Source organism: Coregonus lavaretus, assembly GCF_964263955.1.
Source record: "Coregonus lavaretus genome assembly, chromosome: 1".
NCBI classification, from domain to species: domain Eukaryota; kingdom Metazoa; phylum Chordata; class Actinopteri; order Salmoniformes; family Salmonidae; genus Coregonus; species Coregonus lavaretus.
Genome location: NC_139988.1, coordinates 14353798 through 14376131, shown reverse-complemented (window position 1 = coordinate 14376131; position 22334 = coordinate 14353798). Strand labels below are relative to the sequence as shown.

General features: G+C 47.8%; 1 protein-coding gene across 1 annotated transcript; it reads right to left on the bottom strand.

Annotated features, from left to right (window-relative positions):
* Window positions 1–149: 149 nt before the first annotated feature.
* LOC311130912 (fascin-2-like) lies at window positions 150–17048 on the bottom strand (the record flags this gene model as incomplete). The annotated part of the gene is made up of 6 exons (XM_084163724.1): window positions 150–352; window positions 579–746; window positions 4870–4991; window positions 6095–6251; window positions 15984–16710; window positions 16953–17048. The coding sequence occupies 6 exons, from the start codon at window positions 17046–17048 to the stop codon at window positions 150–152; spliced, it is 1473 nt and encodes a 490-aa protein (XP_084019850.1).
* Between the last annotated feature and the right edge of the window lie 5286 nt (window positions 17049–22334).

The window sequence follows — 22334 nt, the reverse complement described above, 5'->3', positions numbered from 1 at the left end:
TCAGATATTCTTTACCAATCTATTAATTAATCTTAGGACATGGGGGTTAGGGTAATGTGGTAATGTGCCCCAATCTGATCCTAGATCTGTGCTTGGGGGTAACCTCTACATCCAGCAGGGTAGGAGAGTAGTCCCCATATAGTCCTGGATCAGTACTCCCAGAGGGCAGAGCTGTCCGGGGTAGCCCCATCGCCCTTCAGCGTGCCCCCCTGGCCTCGCAGGTATCTGCCGTTCTTGCCTCGGATGGAGATGCGTCCGTGCTCCAGGAACTCAAAGGAGAAGTCATCTGGTGTCTCTCCGTCTGAACACACCAGACCACTGCTGTTGACATACCAGAACCTCCCTCCCACACCTACAGGAGAGAGAGAGCGAGAGAGAGAGAGAGAGAGAGAGAGAGAGAGAGAGAGAGAGAGAACATGGACTGGCAGCACTATACGAAAGGCCTTTACACATCAAGACAGATTAAAGTAGAAAACAATAGATTAAAAATAAGCAGTTGCACGAAACTTCTTAATTATTTATTAAAAAACACATGTAATTCTATGCAGTAAGCTATAATGTGTATATCATAACCTCACCTTTGATGTGGTAGGCCCCGTCACTGAAGTGCAGTGTGAAGATGTCATAGACTGATCTGTTGGCATCCAGCGTGTTGGAGTGCTTATGGTGGCAGATGAAGCCGTTCTCCCCTCGCAGGATCAGCATGGGGCGGTTTATCAGCTTCAGAACCAACTTCTCATCCTCACCTGATCAGGGAGGAGAAAGAGGTAGACAAGAGACGGAGGGGAAAGAGGTAGACAAGAGAGGGAGGGGAAAGAGGTAGACAAGAGAGGGAGGGGAAAGAGGTAGACGAGAGGGAGGGTAAAGAGGTAGACAAGAGAGGGAGGGGAAAGGTAGACAAGAGAGGGAGGGGAAAGAGGTAGACGAGAGAGGGAGGGGAAAGAGGTAGACGAGAGAGGGAGGGGAAAGAGGTAGACGAGAGGGAGGGTAAAGAGGTAGACAAGAGAGGGAGGGGAAAGGTAGACAAGAGAGGGAGGGGAAAGAGGTAGACGAGAGAGGGAGGGGAAAGAGGTAGACGAGAGAGGGAGGGGAAAGAGGTAGACAAGAGAGGGAGGGGAAAGAGGTAGACAAGAGAGGGAGGGGAAAGAGGTAGACAAGAGAGGGAGGGGAAAGAGGTAGACAAGAGAGGGAGGGGAAAGAGGTAGACAAGAGAGGGAGGGGAAAGAGGTAGACGAGAGGGAGGGTAAAGAGGTAGACAAGAGAGGGAGGGGAAAGGTAGACAAGAGAGGGAGGGGAAAGAGGTAGACGAGAGAGGGAGGGGAAAGAGGTAGACGAGAGAGGGAGGGGAAAGAGGTAGACAAGAGAGGGAGGGGAAAGAGGTAGACAAGAGAGGGAGGGGAAAGAGGTAGACAAGAGAGGGAGGGGAAAGAGGTAGACAAGAGAGGGAGGGGAAAGAGGTAGACAAGAGAGGGAGGGGAAAGAGGTAGACAAGAGAGGGAGGGGAAAGAGGTAGACGAGAGGGAGGGTAAAGAGGTAGACAAGAGGGAGGGGAAAGAGGTAGACAAGAGAGGGAGGGGAAAGAGGTAGACGAGAGGGAGGGGAAAGAGGTAGACAAGAGAGGGAGGGAACGAGGGGGAAGGAGGAGGGAGAAGGAGGTAGAAATGAAGTTGTTTACCTGGCGCCGACGAAGATGGCGGCCTCGTGACTAGCTCGTAGGAAACTTTGCGGTAACTCACCAGCATTACGACCAGGAATACGACTTTCCCGAAGCAGATCCTTTGCTTGCTCTCCCCAGAGCAACTGAACTGATTCCAGCGGCTGACCCAAAACATCACCGGCGGCGGAGAGGCTCTCAGAGCGGCCTGCTGGTTCGACTTAGGAGGCGCGCACACCACCCACAGCTTCCGAGTATATTACTTGCTAATGTTCAATCTTTGGTTAACAAGACATGGCTCTCTTGGGATATTCTGTCGGAATAGGTCCAGCCAGAGGGGTTCTCAGTTCATCGCGCAGAAGGGAATAAATATCTCTCCGGGAAGCAGAAGGGCGGAGGTGTGTGTTTCATGATTAACGACTCATGGTGTAATTGTAGTAACATACAGGAACTTGAGTCCTTCTGTTCACCCGACCTAGAATTTCTCACAATCAAATGCCGACCGTATTATCTCCCAAGATAATTTTCTTTGGTTATAGTCACGGCCGTGTATATCCCCCCTCAAGCCGATACCATGACGGCCCTCAAAGAACTTCACTGGACTTTATGCAAACTGGAAACCACATATCCTGAGGCTGCATTTATTGTAGCCGGGGATTTTAACAAAGCAAATTTGAGGACTAGGCTGCCGAAGTTCTATCAACATATCGACTGTTGTACTCGCGCTGACAAAATCCTCAACCATTGCTATTCGAACTTCCGGGATGGTTATAAGGCACTCCCCCGCCCTCCTTTCGGCAAATCTGACCACGACTCCATTTTGCATCTCCCTTCCTATAGGCAGAAACTCAAACAGGAAGTACCCGTGCTAAGGACAATTCAACGCTGGTCTGACCAATCGGAATCCACGCTTCAAGATTGTTTTGATCACGCGGACTGGGATATGTTCCGGGTAGCTTCTGGAAATTATTTAAATGAATACACTGAAACTGTGAGTGAGTTTATCAGGAAGTGTATAGGTGATGTTGTGCACACTGTGACTATTAAAACCTTCCCTAACCAGAAACCGTGGATAGATGGCAGCATTCGCGCTAATCTGAAAGCGCGAACCACCGCATTCAACCATGGCAAGGTGACTGGGAATATGGCAGAATACAAACAGTGTAGCTACTCACTTCACAAGGCAATTAAGCTGGCAAAACATCAGTATAGAGACAAAGTGGAGTCGCAATTCAACGGCTCAGACACGAGACGTATGTGGCAGGGTCTACAGACAATCACGGACTACAAAAGGAAAACCAGCCACGTCGCCGACACCAACGTCTTGCTTCCGGACAAGCTAAACACCTTCTTCGCCCGCTTTAAGGATAACACAGTGCCACTGACGAGGCCCACTACCAAGGACTGTGGCCTCTCCTTCTCTGTGGCCGACGTGAGTAAGACATTTAAGCGTGTTAACCCTTGCAAGGCTGCCGGCCCAGACGGCATCCCTAGCCGCGTCCTCAGAGCATGCGCAGACCAGCTGGCTGGTGTGTTTACGGACATATTCAATCTCTCCCTTTCCCAGTCTGCTGTTCCCACATGCTTCAAGATTGTTCCTGTACCCAAGAAAGCAAAGGTAACTGAACTAAATGACTATCGCCCTGTAGCACTCACCTCTGTCATCATGAAATGCTTTGAGAGACTAGTCAAGGATCATATCACCTCTACCTCACCTGTCACCCTAGACCCACTCCAATTTGCTTACCGCCCCAATAGATCCACAGACGATGCAATCGCCATCACACTGCACACTGCCCTATCCCATCTGGACAAGAGGAATACCTATGTAAGAATGCTGTTCATTGACTATAGCTCAGCATTCAATACCATAGTACCCTCCAAGCTCATCATTAAGCTCGAGGCCCTGGGTCTGAACCCCGCCCTGTGCAACTGGGTCCTGGACTTCCTGACGGGCTGCACCCAGGTGGTGAAGGTAGGAAACAACATCTCCACTTTGCTGATCCTCAACACTGGGGCCCCACAAGGGTGCGTGCTCAGCCCCCTCCTGTACTCCCTGTTCACCCATGACTGCGAGGCCAAGCACGCCTCCAACTCAATCATCAAGTTTGCAGACGACACAACAGTAGTAGGCTTGATTACCAACAATGGCGAGACCGCCTACAGGGAGGAGGTGAGGACTCTGGGAGTGTGGTGCCAGGAAAATAACCTCTCACTCAACATTAACAAAACAAAGGAGATGATCGTGGACTTCAGGAAACAGCAGAGGGTGCACCCCCCTATCCACATCGACGGGACCGCAGTGGAGAAGGTGGAAAGCTTCAAGTTCCTTGGCGTACACATCACTGACAAACTGAAATGGTCCACCCACGCAGACAGTGTGGTGAAGAAGGCGCAACAGAGCCTCTTCAATCTCAGGAGGCTGAAGAAATTTGGCTTAGCACCTAAAACCCTCACAAACTTTTACAGTTGCACAACAGAGAGCATCCTGTTGGGCTGTATCACCGCCTGGTACGGCAACTGCACCGCCCGCAACCGCAGGGCTCTCCAGAGGGTGGTGCGGTCTGCCGAACGCATTACCAGGGGCAAACTACCCACCCTCCAAGACATCTACATCACCCGATGTCACAGGAAGGACAAAAAGATCATCAAGGACATGCCTGTTCACCCCGCTATCATCCAGAAGGCGAGGTCAGTACAGGTGCATCAAAGCTGGGACCGAGAGAATTAAAAACAGCTTCTATCTCAAGGCCATCAGACTGTTAAATAGCCATCACTAGCACATTAGATGCTGCTGCTGCCTATTGAAATCACTGGCCACTTTAAGAAATGGAACACTAGTCACTTTAATAATGTTTATACATCTTGCACTACTCATCTCATATGTGTATATACTGTATACTATTCTATAATATTCTACTGTATCTTAGTCCATGCCGCTCTGTCATTGCTTGTCCATATATGTATATATGCTTAAATCCCATTCCTTACTAGTCTTGTGTGTTTTAGGTATATGTTGTGAAATTGTTAGATATTACTGCACTGTCGGAGCTAGAAGCACAAGCATTTCGCTACACCTGCTATAACATCTGCTAAACACGCATATGTGACAAATAAAAATTGATTTGATTTGAAGGAAAGGGATCTTAGGTTTAAAGAGTATAAGAAGCATGGAACCCACTCAAACACTTTCACACAAACACACACACACTGACCTACGGAGTCGCTGACGGCTGCCAGTTGGCCGTTTTTCTTGGTGCAGATGTATTTCCCGTTACTGGCTTGTAGTGCCACCCTGCGGCCCATCCACTCCACTGCAAACATGGTGTTGGCAGACCTGGAGAATAAATGTTTATGGTTGTGGCTAGAGATGGGGTTAGGGTTGTGGCTGGAGGTGGGGTTAGGGTTGTGGCTAGAGATGGGGTTAGGATTGTGGCTGGAGGTGGGGTTAGGGTTGAGGTGGAGGTGGGGTTAGGGTTGAGGTGGAGGTGGGGTTGTGGCTGGAGATGGGGTTAGGGTTAAAGCTAGGGTAATCTAGTGGACAGACTGTTGACAGACTCACATAGCATAAGATGGTATCGTAGCATCTGTCAACAGACTGCAGGATTTGACGACTAACAAGGAATTTTGTTTCCAGTCTGCTGGATTTTATTTTCTTCTTCACTGATCATTTGGACAAATCACAATTTCACTGGTGTTTGTATCTTTCTCATTTCGGAATGGGAGGGGACATTTGGCCCGTGCTTGGCTGAGAGTACATCTTCCCCTGAACCTTATCCAGCATCTGACGCAATTATTTTAGTTCTGGGTTTCAGAGATTAAGGCTAGGGTTAGGGTTGCAGCTGGAGCTAGGGTTGTGGTTGTGGCTGGAGGTGGGGTTAGGGTTGTGGCTGGAGGTGGGGTTAGGGTTAGGGTTGTGGCTGGAGGTGGGGTTAGGGTTGTGGCTGGAGGTGGGGTTAGGGTTAGGGTTGTGGCTGGAGGTGGGGTTAGGGTTAGGGTTGTGGCTGGAGGTGGGGTTAGGGTTAGGGTTGTGGCTGGAGGTGGGGTTAGGGTTGTGGCTGGAGGTGGGGTTAGGGTTAGGGTTGTGGCTGGAGGTGGGGTTAGGGTTGTGGCTGGAGGTGGGGTTAGGGTTAGGGTTGTGGCTGGAGGTGGGGTTAGGGTTAGGGTTGTGGCTGGAGGTGGGGTTAGGGTTGTGGCTGGAGGTGGGGTTAGGGTTGTGGCTGGAGGTGGGGTTAGGGTTAGGGTTGTGGCTGGAGGTGGGGTTAGGGTTGTGGCTGGAGGTGGGGTTAGGGTTAGGGTTGTGGCTGGAGGTGGGGTTAGGGTTGTGGCTGGAGGTGGGGTTAGGGTTAGGGTTGTGGCTGGAGGTGGGGTTAGGGTTAGGGTTGTGGCTGGAGGTAGGGTTAAGGTTAGGGTTGTGGCTGGAGGTGGGGTTAAGGTTACCTCTCTGTGGCCGTAGTCTGGATGCCTCCATGGGCCTCCAGGGCCCAGTATTTCCCCTCGTTAGTCCGGAACAGACACTTCCTGCTCTCCTTGTCTATCTCCATCTGGAACGTCTCCAGGTCTGTCTCGTCCTCCTGATTGGCCAAGATGCTCACTCCTGGGAGGGGCCAGAGGTGTGACATCAGTTAAGTTCATTTTATGATATGTTCAGTCCGAAATCAATCCAACTGAACGTTTTATTGATACCCATAGCCGCCAATACAGGCTGTCTGAAATCCATGGGCACACACTCTTACACACTCACATGTGGATGGTCCAATATACTGTCAAAGACCTCTGTCCATTATGCAGAATGCTAATAGCATTAACATTAATTACATACTGAACAAAAATATAACCGCAACATGCAACAATTTCAAAGATTTTAGTGAGTTACAGTTCATATAGGGAAATAAATTCATTAGGCCCTCATCTATGTATTTCACATGACTGGGAATACAGATATGCATCTGTTGGTAACATATACCTTTTTTTTTTAAAGGTATGGGCGTGGATCTGAAAACCAGTCAGTATCTGGTGTGACCACCATTTGCCTCATGCAGCACGACACATCTCCTTTGCATAGAGTTGATCAGGCTGTTGATTGTGGAATGTTGTCCCACTCCTCTTCAATGGCTGTGCTAAGTTGCTGGATATTGGCGGGAACTGGAACACGCTGTCGTACACGTTGATCCAGAGCATCCCAAACATGCTCAATGGGTGACATATCTGGTGAGTATGCAGGCCATGGAAGAACTGGGACATTTTCAGCTTCCAGGAATTGTGTACAGAAATGAACATTCCATTTTCTGGCAACAGCTCTGGTGAAAATTCCTGCAGTCAGCATGCCAATTGCACGCTCCCTCAAAATTTGAGAAATCTGTGGCATTGTGTGTGTGACAGAATTGCACATTTTAGAGTGGCCTTTTATTGTCCCCAGCATAAGGTGCACCTTTGTAATGATCATGCTGTTTAATCAGCTTCTTGATATTCCATAACTGTCAGGTGGCTGGATTATTTTGGCAAAGGAGAAATGCTCACTTATAGGGATGTAAACAAATTGGCACAACATTTTAGAGAAATAAGCTTTTTGTGCATATGGAACATGTCTGGGATCTTTTATTTCAGCTCATGAAACATGGGACCAACACTTTACATGTTGCGTTTATATTTTTGTTCAGTAGAGCTTGAGAGCCATTCACTAGTATACTGTACATTCCTTTTTTATTCTCTTTTAGTTACCTAAAACCATGCTTTACCATATAGCACTGCTTATGTTTTTTATAAGGCCTTTACACACTGACCTATAAAAACATGTGGCTTGAAACAGGCACATCCAATCAAATCAAAGTTTATTGGTCATGTACTCAGATTTGCAGGTGTTATAGCAAGTGCAGAAAAATGCTTATGTTACTAGCTCCAACAGTGCAGTAGAATGTCTAGCAAATACAATACAAATAAAATCAAACAAGGAATCAAGAAATAACAATCCAGAGTAGATATATTAGAGTGAGAATGTGTCAGAATCCAGAATATAAATACATGATGTGTATAGACAGTATAGAATCTGGAAAATAAAATGGTATGTCCAGTAGTAGGTATATTAGGATGAGCTACAGTGAGGGAAAAAAGTATTTGATCCCCTGCTGATTTTGTACGTTTGCCCACTGACAAAGAAATGATCAGTCTATTATTTTAATGGTAGGTTTATTTGAACAGTGAGAGACAGAATAACAACAACAAAATCCAGAAAAACGCATGTCAAAAATGTTAGAAATTGATTTGCATTTTAATGAGGGAAATAAGTATTTGACCCCTCTGCAAAACATGACTTAGTACTTGGTGGCAAAACCCTTGTTGGCAATCACAAAGGTCAGAAGTTTCTTGTAGTTGGCCACCAGGTTTGCACACATCTCAGGAGGGATTTTGTCCCAGGCCTCTTTGCAGATCTTCTTCAAGTCATTAAGGTTTCGAGGCTGACGTCTGGCAACTCGAACCTTCAGCTCCCTCCACAGATTTTCTACGGGATTAAGGTCTGGAGACTAGCTAGGCCACTCCAGGACCTTAATGTGCTTCTTCTTGAGCCACTCCTTTGTTGCCTTGTCCATGTGTTTTGGGTCATTGTCATGCTGGAATACCCATCCACGACCCATTTTCAATGCCCTGGCTGAGGGAAGGAGGTTCTCACCCAAGATTTGACGGTACATGGCCCCGTCCATCGTCCCTTTTGATGCGGTGAAGTTGTCCTGTCCCCTTAGCAGAAAAACACCCCTAAAGCATAATGTTTGGGGTCATAGGCAGCATTCCTCCTCCTCCAAACACGGCGAGTTGAGTTGATGCCAAAGTGCTCGATTTTGGTCTCATCTGACCACAACACTTTCACCCAGCTCCTCTGAATCATTCAGATGTTCATTGGCAAACTTCAGACGGGCATGTATATGTGCTTTCTTGAGCAGGGGGACCTTGCGGGCGCTGCAGGATTTCAGTCCTTCACGGCGTAGTGTGTTACCAATTGTTTTCTTGGTGACTATGGTCCCAGCTGCCTTGAGATCATTGACAAGATCATCCCGTGTAGTTCTGGGCTGATTCCGCACCGTTCGCATGATCATTGCAACTCCACAAGGTGAGATCTTGCATGGAGCCCCAGGCCGAGGGAGATTGACAGTTATTTTGTGTTTCTTCCATTTGCGAATAATCGCACCAACTGTTGTCACCTTCTCACCAAGCTGCTTGGCGATGGTCTTGTTGCCCATTCCAGCCTTGTGTAGGTCTACAATCTTGTCCCTGACATCCTTGGAGAGCTCTTTGGTCTTGGCCATGGTGGAGAGTTTGTAATCTGATTGATTGATTGCTTCTGTGGACAGGTGTCTTTTATACAGGTAACAAGCTGAGATTAGGAGCACTCCCTTTAAGAGTGTGCTCCTAATCTCAGCTCGTTACCTGTATAAAAGACACCTGGGAGCCAGAAATCTAGAGTGCATTTGGATGATCCAGAAGAGGATTGGGAGAATGTCATATGGTCAGATGAAACCAAAATAGAACTTTTTGGTAAAAACTCAACTCGTTGTGTTTGGAGGACAAAGAATGCTGAGTTGCATCCAAAGAACACCATACCTACTGTGAAGCATGGGGGTGGAAACATCATGCTTTGGGGCTGTTTTTCTGCAAAGGGACCAGGACGACTGATCCGTATAAAGGAAAGAATGAATGGGGCCATGTATCGTGAGATTTTGAGTGAAAACCTCCTTCCATCAGCAAGGGCATTGAAGATGAAACGTGGCTGGGTCTTTCAGCATGACAATGATCCCAAACACACCGCCCGGGCAACGAAGGAGTGGCTTCGTAAGAAGCATTTCAAGGTCCTGGAGTGGCCTAGCCAGTCTCCAGATCTCAACCCCATAGAAAATCTTTGGAGGGAGTTGAAAGTCTGTGTTGCCCAGCGACAGCCCCAAAACATCACTGCTCTAGAGGAGATCTGCATGGAGGAATGGGCCAAAATACCAGCAACAGTGTGTGAAAACCTTGTGAAGACTTACAGAAAACGTTTGACCTGTGTCATTGCCAACAAAGGGTATATAACAAAGTATTGAGAAACTTTTGTTATTGACCAAATACTTATTTTCCACCATAATTTGCAAATAAATTCATTAAAAATCCCACAATGTGATTTTCTGGATTTTCTTTCCTAATTTTGTCTGTCATAGTTGATGTGTACCTATGATGAAAATTACAGGCCTCTCTCATCTTTTTAAGTGGGAGAACTTGCACAATTGGTGGCTGACTAAATACTTTTTTCCCCCACTTTATATGGAGCATTAGTCTCAAGGTTTGATAGACAAAGACACACACATCACTAGCCCTTTGTAACCAAAATAGGAAGTTTGATTTGGCCATGCTGTAACCTATTAACCCATGAATTAATTAATGTTCAACACAAAATGTGATCCTTTTTCGTGGTATCCATGTTTTGGTTTGTATTAGGAAACAAACAATAGCACAACACCACAGCAAAGCCCTGGTGAAACAGACTGTGGAGGTCTAATGCCAACATTAGACGTATCCCAGAATATCCCTAAATCATTTTGTTAATCCTTTAATGACCCCTCTAGGCCCCGTCCACTCCTTCTCCCCCTCCCTCTCTATCTATCCCCCTCTCTCTCCCAGTGGGGCCCTGCTCTAAGCAGCTTTGGAGTGCCGATCTGCCAATCCATCCAATCCCCAAATGAAAGAATAAGAAAAGAGAGCAGATTGTTTGGACCATGCTCAGTGGGAGAGGCAGACGCTTCCACTCCAACCACCGAACGGACACCAGTATGAACACACGTAGGCAGATTCAGCCCCTTCACTTGACCAACCAATCTACTACAATGGGGTCCTCCTTAGTTACGTTCAGCTTTCTAAAGCAACTATAAGCCTATCACAGTATAGGAGTCAATAAAAAAAACTATTCTCTATTTTATCACCAGGGCTGGTTTGTTTGATCAGATTCTCATCTCAGCAGTGCGTCACGCTTTATTGTCCATTTTACACCACACCATCACCATAACAGTTTACTGAGCTCAGCTGTGATCAGACTACAGCCCATCTAGAGAGCCAAGAGGAGAGAGGAAGAAGACCGGTATCAATAGAAGATGATATAACTATCTGATATCTTGAAAGGCGTTGCTGACACCACAGTTGGTCCAGCATATCAGATGCTGCCATTTAGATGGTGCCATAGTGTTGCACACTGACTGCTACGTAGCATAGGGCAGTGGATTTAGACTACTAGGGGATGCCCAGACGTTTAGCAATTTTGTTGTAATCCTGAACTAGCTGTCCTGATTCACTTAGTCAAGGGCTTGATGATTTAGGGTAGTGTGCTGATATAAAGAACGCCATGCTGCTTGCTTAGCGAGTACCACATCCTCCCGATTCGGCCCATACCTGGCGCAACCCCAGGACCTCTGCCTTGCTAGCACACGTGACCGCCCTCCTGAAGCGTCTTACCAGTCGGCGTCACGTGAAGGAGTGCTTCAGGCTGAGGAGTGCATTTCACACATCCTCAAGTGCTACGCTAGCCTAGTGTAAGGTTTGGAACAGACCCCAGACCCATCTCCACTAGCCTAGTGTAAGGTTTGGAACAGACCCCAGACCCATCTCCACTTCCTGGTGTTGGCCTACCTGGAAACCCGCCCGCCCACCTGCCTGCCAACCCTAAACTGGATCAGGCACGACTAATCCATCAGAGAGTTTCTCTGCCACCCATTATTAATGGTAAAGTGATGCCCACTATCCCCCTCTTCCTCTCTCCATCCCTCTCTCTCCCCCCTGTATCCTTCTCACTTGCTCTCCTCCATGTCTGCTATTCTCATTTTCTTTATCTTTCTTTATTTCACTGCCTCCTTTAACTGTCTATCAGACTGTTCCAGGATTGTGTGTGTGTGTGTGTGTGTGTGTGTGTGTGTGTGTGTGTGTGTGTGTGTGTGTGTGTATTTGAGCGTTCGTCTCTTTTTCACCTTCCGGCCAGAGCAGATCAGTGTATCCCAGGGAGGACAGAGAGGTGACGACAGATATGATAGCAGATCACACACCCCACGTTAACAGAACGAGAGAGCGAAGACAGGAGAGAGAAACAGAGGGAGAAAGAGAGTGAAAGAGAGGAGTTGGGCTGACGAGAGAGAGAGAAATATAAAGTCCGTTTCGGAGCCAAGTTTTCACTAGTTTTGTGTGTTTGTAAGCTAGTCTGATGGTGACACGTCTGCTCTTCAGGGAGAACTGGCAGTGCTGTAGATTTATGTGAGAGTACACATAGAGAAGGTGTGCAGCACACCTGTCTGACATCTATTGTCCTCAGGTATAGAGTCCTCACACATAGAGAAGGTGTGCAGCACACCTGTCTGACATATATTGTCCTCAGGTATAGTCCTCACACTCTGTCCTCCTCTCTGTTCTCTCTCTGCTCTCCTCCTCTCTGCTCTCTCTCTCCTCCTCTCTCTCTCCTCCTCTATGCTCTCTCGCTCCTCCTCTCTGCTCTCTCGCTCCTCCTCTGCTCTCTCTCCTCCTCTCTGCTCTCTCTCTCCTCTGCTCTCTCGCTCCTCCTGTCTGCTCTCCTCCTCTCTGCTCTCTCTCTCCTCTTTGTTCTCTCTCTCTCCTACTCTCTGTTCTCTCTCCTCCACCTCCTCCTCCTCTCTGCTCTCGCTCCTCTCTGTTCTCTCTCCTCCTCTCTGCTCTCTTTGCCTCCTCTCTGCTCTCCCTCCTCCTCTCTGCTCTCCCTCCTCCTCTCTGCTCTCTCTCACCTCCTCTCTGCTCTCTCTCTGCTTTTCTCCCTCTCTCTCCTCTCTGCTCTCTCTCCTCCTCACTGTTCTCTCTCTCTCCTCCTCCTCACTGTTCTCTCTCCTCTCTGTTCTCTCTCTCCTCTGCTCTCTCTCTCTCCTCCACTCTGCTCTCTCTCTCCTCTCTGCTCTCTCTTCCTCTGCTCTCTCTCCTCCTCTCTGCTCTCTCTCCTCCTCACTGCTCTCTCTCCCCCTCTCTGCTCTCTCTCTTCTCCTCGCTGCTCTCTCTCTTCTCCTCTCTGCTCTCTCTCCTCCTCTCTGCTCTCTCTCCTCCTCTCTGCTCTCTCTCCTCCTCCTCTCTGCTCTCTCTCCTCCTCACTGCTCTCTCTCCCCCTCTCTGTTCTCTCTCTCCCCCTCTCTGCTCTCTCTCTTCTCCTCTCTGCTCTCTCTCTTCTCCTCTCTGCTCTCTCTCCTCCTCTCTGCTCTCTCTCCTCCTCCTCTCTGCTCTCCCGACCCCAACTTTGAATAATACCATTGCTCTAGATTCTAGGAATAGATTCACTCTAGATTCAATCTCAATTTTAAGAGATGAGATTCTAATAACACGGTAGATTCTGGAATCAGTTACCGGGTCTATGATAATACAGTTGTTTGTGGCTCGGGCAATGGGAAAGAGGCATGTACAAAAATAGCACTATGCTGCAGTGGGTTTCAAAAGCACTCAAGTTAAAGGGATACTTCAGGATATCTAGTGATCCAATTGACATTTTAGTCATTTCGCAGACGCTCTTATCCAGAGCGACTTACAATTAGTGAGTGCATACATTTTTCATACTGGCCCCCCGTGGGAAACGGACCCACAACCCTTGCATTGCAAGCGCCATGCTCTACCAACTGAGCTACAGGAGGGCCAATACAGTTGAAGTCGGAAGTTTACATACACCTTAGCCAAATACATTTAAACTCAGTTTTTCACAATTCCTGACATTTAATCCTAGTAAAAATTCCCTGTCTTAGGTCAGTTAGGATCACCACTTTATTTTAAGAATGTGAAATGTCAAAATAACAGTAGAGATAATGATTTATTTCAGCTTTTATTTCTTTCATCACATTCCCAGTGGGTCAGAAGTTTACATATACTCAATTAGTATTTGGTAGCATTGCCTTTAAATTGTTTAACTTGGGTCAAACGTTTCAGGTAGCCTTCCACAAGCTTCCCACAATAAGTTGGGTGAATTTTGGCCCATTCCTCCTGACAGAGCTGGTGTAACTGAGTCAGGTTTGTAGGCCTCCTTGCTCGCACACGCTTTTTCAGTTCTGCCCACAAATGTTCTATAGGATTGAGGTCAGGGCTTTGTGATGGCAACTCCAATACCTTGACTTTGTTGTCCTTAAGCCATTTTGCCACAACTTTGGAAGTATGCTTGGGGTCATTGTCCATTTGGAAGACCCATTTGCGACCAAGCTTTAACTTCCTGACTGATGTCTTGAGATGTTGCTTCAATATATCCACATAATTTTCTTTCCTCATGATGCCATCTATTTTGTGAAGTGCACCAGTCCCTCGTGCAGCAAAGCACCCCCACAGCATGATGCTGCCACCCCCGTGCTTCACGGTTGGGATGGTGTTCTTCGGCTTGCAAGCCGCCCCCTTTTTCCTCCAAACATAACGATGGTCATTATGGCCAAACAGTTCTATTTTTGTTTCATCAGACCAGAGGACATTTCTCCAAAAAGTACGATCTTTGTCCCCATGTGCAGTTGCAAACCGTAGTCTGGCTTTTTTATGGCGGTTTTGGAGCAGTGGCTTCTTCCTTGCTGAGCGGCCTTTCAGGTTATGTCGATATAGGTCTCGTTTTACTGTGGATATAGATACTTTTGTACCTGTTTCCTCCAGCATCTTTACAAGGTCCTTTGCTGTTGTTCTGGGATTCATTTGCACTTTTCGCACCAAGTACATTCATCTCTAGGAGACAGAGCTTGTCTCCTTCCTGAGCGGTATGACAGCTGCGTGGTCCCATGGTGTTTATACTTGCGTACTATTGTTTGTACAGATGAACGTGGTACCTTCAGGCGTTTGGAAATTGCTCCCAACGATGAACCAGACTTGTGGAGGTCTACAATGTATTTTCTGAGGTCTTGGCTGATTTCCAATGATGTCAAGCAAAGAGGCACTGAGTTTGAAGGTAGGCCTTGAAATACATCCACAGGTACACCTCCAATTGACTCAAATGATGTCAATTAGCCTATCAGAAGCTTCTAAAGCCATGTATCATTATCTGGAATTTTCCAAGCTGTTTAAAGGCACAGTCAACTTAGTGTATGTAAACTTCTGACCCACTGGAATTGTGATACAGTGAATTATAAGTGAAATAATCTGTCTGTAAACAATTGTTGGAAAAATTACTTGTGTCATGCACAAAGTAGATGTCCTAACCGACTTGCCAAAACTATAGTTTGTTAACAAGAAATCTGTTGAGTGGTTGAAAAACTAGTTTTAATGACTCCAACCTAAATGTATGTAAACTTCCGACTTCAACTGTACTTCCCCAGAGTCAGATGAACTTGTGTATACTATTTTTAAGTCTCTGCGTGCAGTTTGAAGGAAGTTGCTAACTAGCATTTGCGCAATTACTGGAAGTCTATGGTAACTGCTAGTTAGCATTGGCTCACAAAACTACCTCTAACTTCCTTCATTACCCATAATTATGGAACAGTCCCTATCGGCTGTCAATCATCCCTATCGGGTGGTAGTGGTATGGGTCCATGCATATTAAATACGTCCACTCATGTATTTCCTGTACATCTGAAAGCTCAGTTGCCACAGTAGGTATCAAGTGGTACGAGAATTAGGTGGCGGTAGTAGTACTAGTAGTAGTAATATTAGCAGTAGTAGTAGTAGTAGCAGTAGCAGGAGCAGTAGTAGTAGTAGTAGCAGGAGCGGTAGTAGTAGTAGCAGTAGTAGTAGTAGCAGGAGTAGTAGCAGTAGTAGTAGTAGTAGTAGGAGCAGGAGCGGTAGTAGTAGTAGTAGTAGTAGTAGTAATATTAGCAGTAGTAGTAGCAGGAGCAGTAGGAGTAGTAGTAGGAGGAGGAGGAGGAGGAGTAGTAGGAGGAGGAGTAGTAGTAGTAGTAGTAGTAGGAGCAGTAGTAGTAGTAGTAGTAGTAGCAGGAGTAGTAGTAGCAGTAGTAGCAGTAGTAGCAGTAGTAGTACTAGTCCCCTGTAGCTCAGTTGGTAGAGCATGGCGATTGCAACGCCAGGGTTGTGGGTTCGTTTCCCAAGGGGGGCCTGTATGAAACATGTATGCACTCACTAACTGTAAGTCGCTCTGGATAAGAGCGTCTGCTAAATGACTAAAATGTAAATGTAGTAGTAAATGTATTTGAGCCACTCAACAGATTTCTTGTTAACAAACTATAGCAGGAGCAGCAGGAGTAGTAGTAGTAGTAGTAGTAGTTAGAGTAGTTTTAGAGAGGAGAGGGAGTGAAAAACTAAAAACAGAAAGAGAATGTAAGAGGTGTGTATTGTATATATATGTGTGTTTGATGCATATGTTCATACCGTGTTTCCTCTACTGTGTATGCTGTGTATGTTTTACCTTGCCGTATAGACACATATTTACTGTTGGCTGCCATCAGCACCACCTGAGGGTGGCTCTCCTCCAGGTCAAACAGCTCGTCCTTCCCCGGCTTGCTGCACCTGCCAGACCTCAGTGTCCCCGTGGGGCCCATTGGACTCAGGTACTTCCCCTCACAGTCCTTAAACGCCAGCTTCCCACACTTCAGCTCCAGCGTGTACCCTGTGTCCCTCCCGCTCTCCGCTGACAGCTTCCCGTCATTGCCTAGGTAACGGCTGTCGCAGGTCTTGAGCCGGTACTTCCCATCCAGGTAGACAAGCGTCAGGAGCGCTGCCACGCCCCACGGAATGTTCCGGTCCACGGCGATCTCGCTGTCGTCAGGAGACAGGTGGGCGTAGCGCTTGCGGGCCACACTGAGCAGGTTGGCCTGCGGGTGGAGCGCCAGGTGTACTGCCCACAGCTCCGCCTCTGTGATCCCCTGGGTGAAGCAGGACAGGTAGTCCCGGGAACCTCCGAAGAACCTCAGATAGGGTTCCGACTGCAGTGCCCAGCGGCCGTCTGATTGGGCAGCGATCAGGAAGCGGCAGTCTGTGTTCTGGCCCTCGGCCTCGCAGGTGACCTTGCCATCCTTGTCGGAGGCCAGGTAGCGGCCCAGGTGGCTGCGGAAGTAGACCACCTGGGGGTCCTGGGAGTCCTGCTCTAACGTCCACACTTGCTTCCTCTTCAGACTGGGGGCCGACGCATTCACCTGATGGAGGAGAGATCACTGTCAAACAGAGCACTGGGAAGAGCTCCACTTGTCTCGCTCAGTCCTTCCCTCTTCTCCGGTCTTCCTCCTTTCAAACTCTTACCTGCTTTAGATAAACTTATTTGGCATCTACTCTACTCTGGCATGAAAACGACAGAGGAGTTGGCTGAAGCCAGACCAGACTGGCACCAGTCTAGACATGAACACAGTAAGACTAAGCTGTGTCAGATGAGGTATCTCACCTTGAAGCCAAAGGCCTCTGCGGTGAGGTAGCAACTCTCATGATTGATCAGACCAAACTGCAGCTTCAGCGGACGGTTTGTCCCATTAGTGGGCATCCTGACCTGGGGAGGGGGAGAGTGGAGGAGGGGGAGAGTGGAGGAGGGGGAGAGTGGAGGAGGGGGAGAGTGGAGGAGGGGGAGAGTGGAGGAGGGGGAGAGGGGGAGGGGGAGGAGGGGGAGAAGAATGTGTGGCAGCGGGAGAGAGGGGGAGAGTGGGGAGGGGAGGGGAGGGTATGGGGGAATGACAAGTATGGCGAGAGGTGAGGTAAGAGGGGTGGGCAGAATGAGGCAATGAAATATGAGAATAAATCAATGAAGAAGGTAGCTATGTAATGCAGGGACTACACATTCCTGCTTCTCTGTCGTTTAAAAAAAGATGTTTACATATATTTATAATCTACTTACTGTGGTTATGTGGTTCCTTTTCTGTAGTTTCTGTGATTCCTACGCTCCTAATTCCCAGATTAAAATTACTCCTCTTCTTATTCTGTCTCTCGTCTCTCCTCCTTCTTTCTCGTTCTGTCATTCAGGGCTCCTGGGTTTTTCCCTTCGGTTTCCTAATCAGGATTATAGTAGTTAGCAGGACTCAACACTGCAATCCAACTAGTGACGTCACCCTCTCCCCCTCTCCTCTCACAACGTCCCTCTTTCAGACTACCTCCCCCTCTCCTCTCGCAACGTCCCTCTTTCAGACTACCTCTCCCCCTCTCCTCTCGCAACGTCCCTCTTTCAGACTACCTCTCCCCCTCTCCTCTCACAACGTCCCTCTTTCAGACTACCTCTCCCCCTCTCCTCTCACAACGTCCCTCTTTCAGACTACCTCTCCCCCTCTCCTCTCACAACGTCCCTCTTTCAGACTACCTCTCCCCCTCTCCTCTCACAACGTCCCTCTTTCAGACTACCTCTCCCCCTCTCCTCTCACAACGTCCCTCTTTCAGACTACCTCTCCCCCTCTCCTCTCACAACGTCCCTCTTTCAGACTACCTCTCCCCCTCTCCTCTCACAACGTCCCTCTTTCAGACTACCTCGCCCTCTCTTCCTCTATGTATCTTTTCCCTCTTCTTTCTCTCACTGTTTTAATGTCTGCCTCCCACTGTCTCACTCAATGACACTCTTCCTCTATGCTTCACTCACTGTCTGCCTATTTGCCTGTCTGCCTGCCCCCAGTCTCTCTCTCTCTTTCTCTGTTTCTCTAAATCCCTGTTCTTTCTGTCTCTCCCAGTTCCTGTCTATGAGATTACTGAGCCACTGATCTCATGACCAGTCTCCAACCCTGGCCTTAGTGACCAGTCACCCAACCAGTCAGCCAGTTAGTCAGTCAGCCAGTCAGCCCGACACCCAACCAGTCAGCCCGTCAGCCAGTCAGTCAGCCAGTCAGTCACGAAACCAGTCAGTCCGTCAGCCAACCAGTCAGCCAGTTAGTCAGTCAGCCAGTCAGCCCGTCAAATAGTCAGTCACCCAACCAGTCAGCCAGTCAGTCAGCCAGTCAGCCAGATACACCCAGCTTTATGGTCCTTACCTTCTCATTCACCTCTTCATCTCTCTCCCTCTCTTCTCACTGCTCTGTCACTTTCTGCCTCTCCCTCTCTGCTCACTGCTCTGTCACTTTCTGCCTCTCCCTCTCTGCTCACTGCTCTGTCACTTTCTGCCTCTCACTCTCTTCTCACTGCTCTGTCACTTTCTGCCTCTCCCTCTCTTCTCACTGCTCTGTCACTTTCTGCCTCTCCCTCTCTTCTCACTGCTCTGTCACTTTCTGTCTCTCCCTCTCTTCTCACTGCTCTGTCACTTTCTGCCTCTCTCTCTCTTCTCACTGCTCTGTCACTTTCTGCCTCTCCCTCTCTGCTCACTGCTCTGTCACTTTCTGCCTCTCACTCTCTTCTCACTGCTCTGTCACTTTCTGCCTCTCCCTCTCTTCTCACTGCTCTGTCACTTTCTGCCTCTCCCTCTCTGCTCACTGCTCTGTCACTTTCTGCCTCTCCCTCTCTGCTCACTGCTCTGTCACTTTCTGCCTCTCCCTCTCTGCTCACTGCTCTGTCACTTTCTGCCTCTCACTCTCTTCTCACTGCTCTGTCACTTTCTGCCTCTCCCTCTCTTCTCACTGCTCTGTCACTTTCTGCCTCTCCCTCTCTTCTCACTGCTCTGTCACTTTCTGCCTCTCCCTCTCTTCTCACTGCTCTGTCACTTTCTGCCTCTCTCTCTCTTCTCACTGCTCTGTCACTTTCTGCCTCTCCCTCTCTGCTCACTGCTCTGTCACTTTCTGCCTCTCACTCTCTTCTCACTGCTCTGTCACTTTCTGCCTCTCCCTCTCTTCTCACTGCTCTGTCACTTTCTGCCTCTCCCTCTCTTCTCACTGCTCTGTCACTTTCTGCCTCTCCCTCTCTTCTCACTGCTCTGTCACTTTCTGCCTCTCCCTCTCTGCTCACTGCTCTGTCACTTTCTGCCTCTCCCTCTCTTCCGTTCTTTTTCTCCTTCTCTTCCTCTTCTTTCACTCCTCCCCCTTTATTCACGTTCCAGTTTCATTCTTGACCAGGAGCACATTTGATCAGGCCGTCCCTTAAATAGGCACATCCTAGGGCGGCACAACCTCCTTTTACATCTCCAACTCCTAAACACCCAAACATAAGACCGTCTGCTAAATGACTGTAAATGTAAAAAAATCTCTACGGAACAAACATTAACCCTCCATCTCTACGCTACAGCAAAGCCATGGAACAAACATTAACCCTCTGTCTCCCTCTCTCTCTCTCTCTCTGATGTGGTGTACATACAGGATGTAATCTTGTCCTTCTCTGGCTTTATTCTTCTCTGCTCCTCTCCTCGATGAGAGAGGTGGAGTGACAAAGCCAAGGTAACCAGTAACAATGCATAGGCACGCCCCTCCCCCCACACACCTTGAGCGTCGGGTAACCAGAGCCCACCCTGTGCCTCTGTGGCATTGGCTCTCCTTACTGCCTGGGTGGAGTACAGTTACACACCTTCTCTGAGCTATGTGGGTCAGCTTTAATGGAGCACATGTGTGAGAGGAGAGAGAAATAGAGGGAAGGAGAGAGAGGTAGAGGGAAGGAGAGAGAGAGAAGGAAAGGGAGATAGAGGGAAGGAGAGAGAGATAGAGACAAGGAGAGGGATACGAAGGAAGGGATGAATTTGAATTAAAAAATGTGAATTTCATAGAGGGGGAGGAAGGTGAAAAGTTGAAAGAAAGAAGAGAGGAAAGAGAGGTGTGTGTAAAGAGGTATGTCCATTCCTTAACCCTTCTCCTCCCAGTGATCCCAAACTGGTTAATCTACTACCAGTTACCCCTCCCCCTGACCAGTTGCGCACACACACACACACACACACACACAAACACACAGACACACTTGGGTGAGAGGACAGAGTTCATGGTAAACTCCTCCTCCACAGGTTTACTCTTTCTGTGACCCAGATTTGAACTGCTGGCCTTTACCCAAAATGTGATAAAATACATGCAACACACACACACACAGAAACACACACACACACGGCGGCAGGTAGCCTAGCGGTTAGAGCGTTGGGCCAGTAATGAAAGGGTTGCTAGTTCAAATCCCTGAGCAGATGAGGTGAAGAATCTGCCGATGTGCCCTTGAGCAATGTATTTAACCCTAATTTATTCAGGGTCGCCGTTGAGACTCTCCTAGGGAGAGTTCGGATATAATTTTTATTTACGCATGCTTATTAATACACACTTGTCTATGTGTGAAATAGGATAAATACACCCCCACACACCACTATGAACCTTGTCATGGGCAGATAAGGTGAATGATCTACCGGAGCTACAGAAGGCCGCTATCGGTAGTAAAGGCCCAGTGCACTACTTTTGTGAGAATTTATTATTTGTTTTAAAAAAACTTTAAAAACATTTGTTATGATTTTTCAGGGCAAGCACAGACGTACAGCACCCCTACTTCCCACCGCTATGCTCTCACTACCATATTTGGTGGTGAGAAAACGTTCTAAGGATGCTTCAGCTTTATAGCCCCTGTGACATGTCTGGGATACCGCCTTCTGTCTGTGGCCTAGTGATCAGTCACTGAGACTGGATGCTCAGCAGATAAAACACTGGTCAGCGCCCAACAATGCCAGCAGAGGGAGCTCTTGCTACACACACAGACGGCTTGACAACATCTCAATCCATTACAAGTACTGACAAGCAGATGAAGTTTCTGGACAACTTTTCTTAGCAATATCTTTTAAGTACTATCCGTCTATTTAGATCAAACTGTTGTTATCAATATCTTGTGATAGCATCTGTTTCCTCTACTAGTGCATTATTTACAAATACCCCTACTTATGGCAGATAATATAGAACAGGGAAACATTAATAAAAGAGGACATCCATCTGATAGCCCAGAGAGAAATACACCAGACTAGATTCTAACAAGCAGTCATCTGCTGTTGCAGACTGGGATGTCCAATCTCTATTATATTTCTAGAGCCGCTGGGTTCAATTGGTCCTCTTGGTAAGGAGATCTGGAGTGGTTGTGTGTGTGTGTGTGTGTGTGACTAGTCTACATAGGGTGAACTCAATACTCCTTATCTAGGAAATAACAGAGATGAATTGGAAATCAGAATCTCACAATACCATACCTGAGCCCTCATCAAGGAAAAGAAGCAAGCACAGATGTACTCAAGCACACACACACACACACACACACACACACACACACACACACACACACACATACACATACTCAAGCACACACACACACACACTTGAATAACAATACATATGATTTAATAAAAAGTAGGCTTCTATTTACTATATTTTTATAATTGTCACCATTATATTTCCTCCTCATGTGGACCCTATCCCACGCGTCATCAGCTCTTCTCTGTGGCCGGGGGGCGATGTCATCGTCTGCTGATGTTCCGTAGCTCTCGCTGTCGTTGGCACAGCAACGGCTGTCGATGGCCAACCAGATGTTATTGTGGGATGGCGGCTGTGCCAGGTTCACCGTGGCAACTGTAGAATGGTGCTTTAGAAGCCATTACAAGGCATAACTGCTCTCCTCTGATGACTCTCAAATAGCTATCATTACACCTCCTCCAAGAAAAGAGGATGGAGAGAGGGAGGGAGGAAGAGGAGGAGAGAAAGGGGGGAGAAGATAGAGGGAGGGTGAGAGAGGATATGAGACATTCCAGGGAAAAAGGGGAGAGAACATGAGAAAGGAAAGAACAGGGCAGACAGAGACGGGGACAGAGTTTAAAAATACAATTTTAGAGTTAACAGCCCCTTGTCTTTTCTAGCCTATGAAGTGCTATTCGACTGTGTCCATGGTCTGCACGTCCCCTACCCCTACATCCCTCTCTCACCCCTATCATACC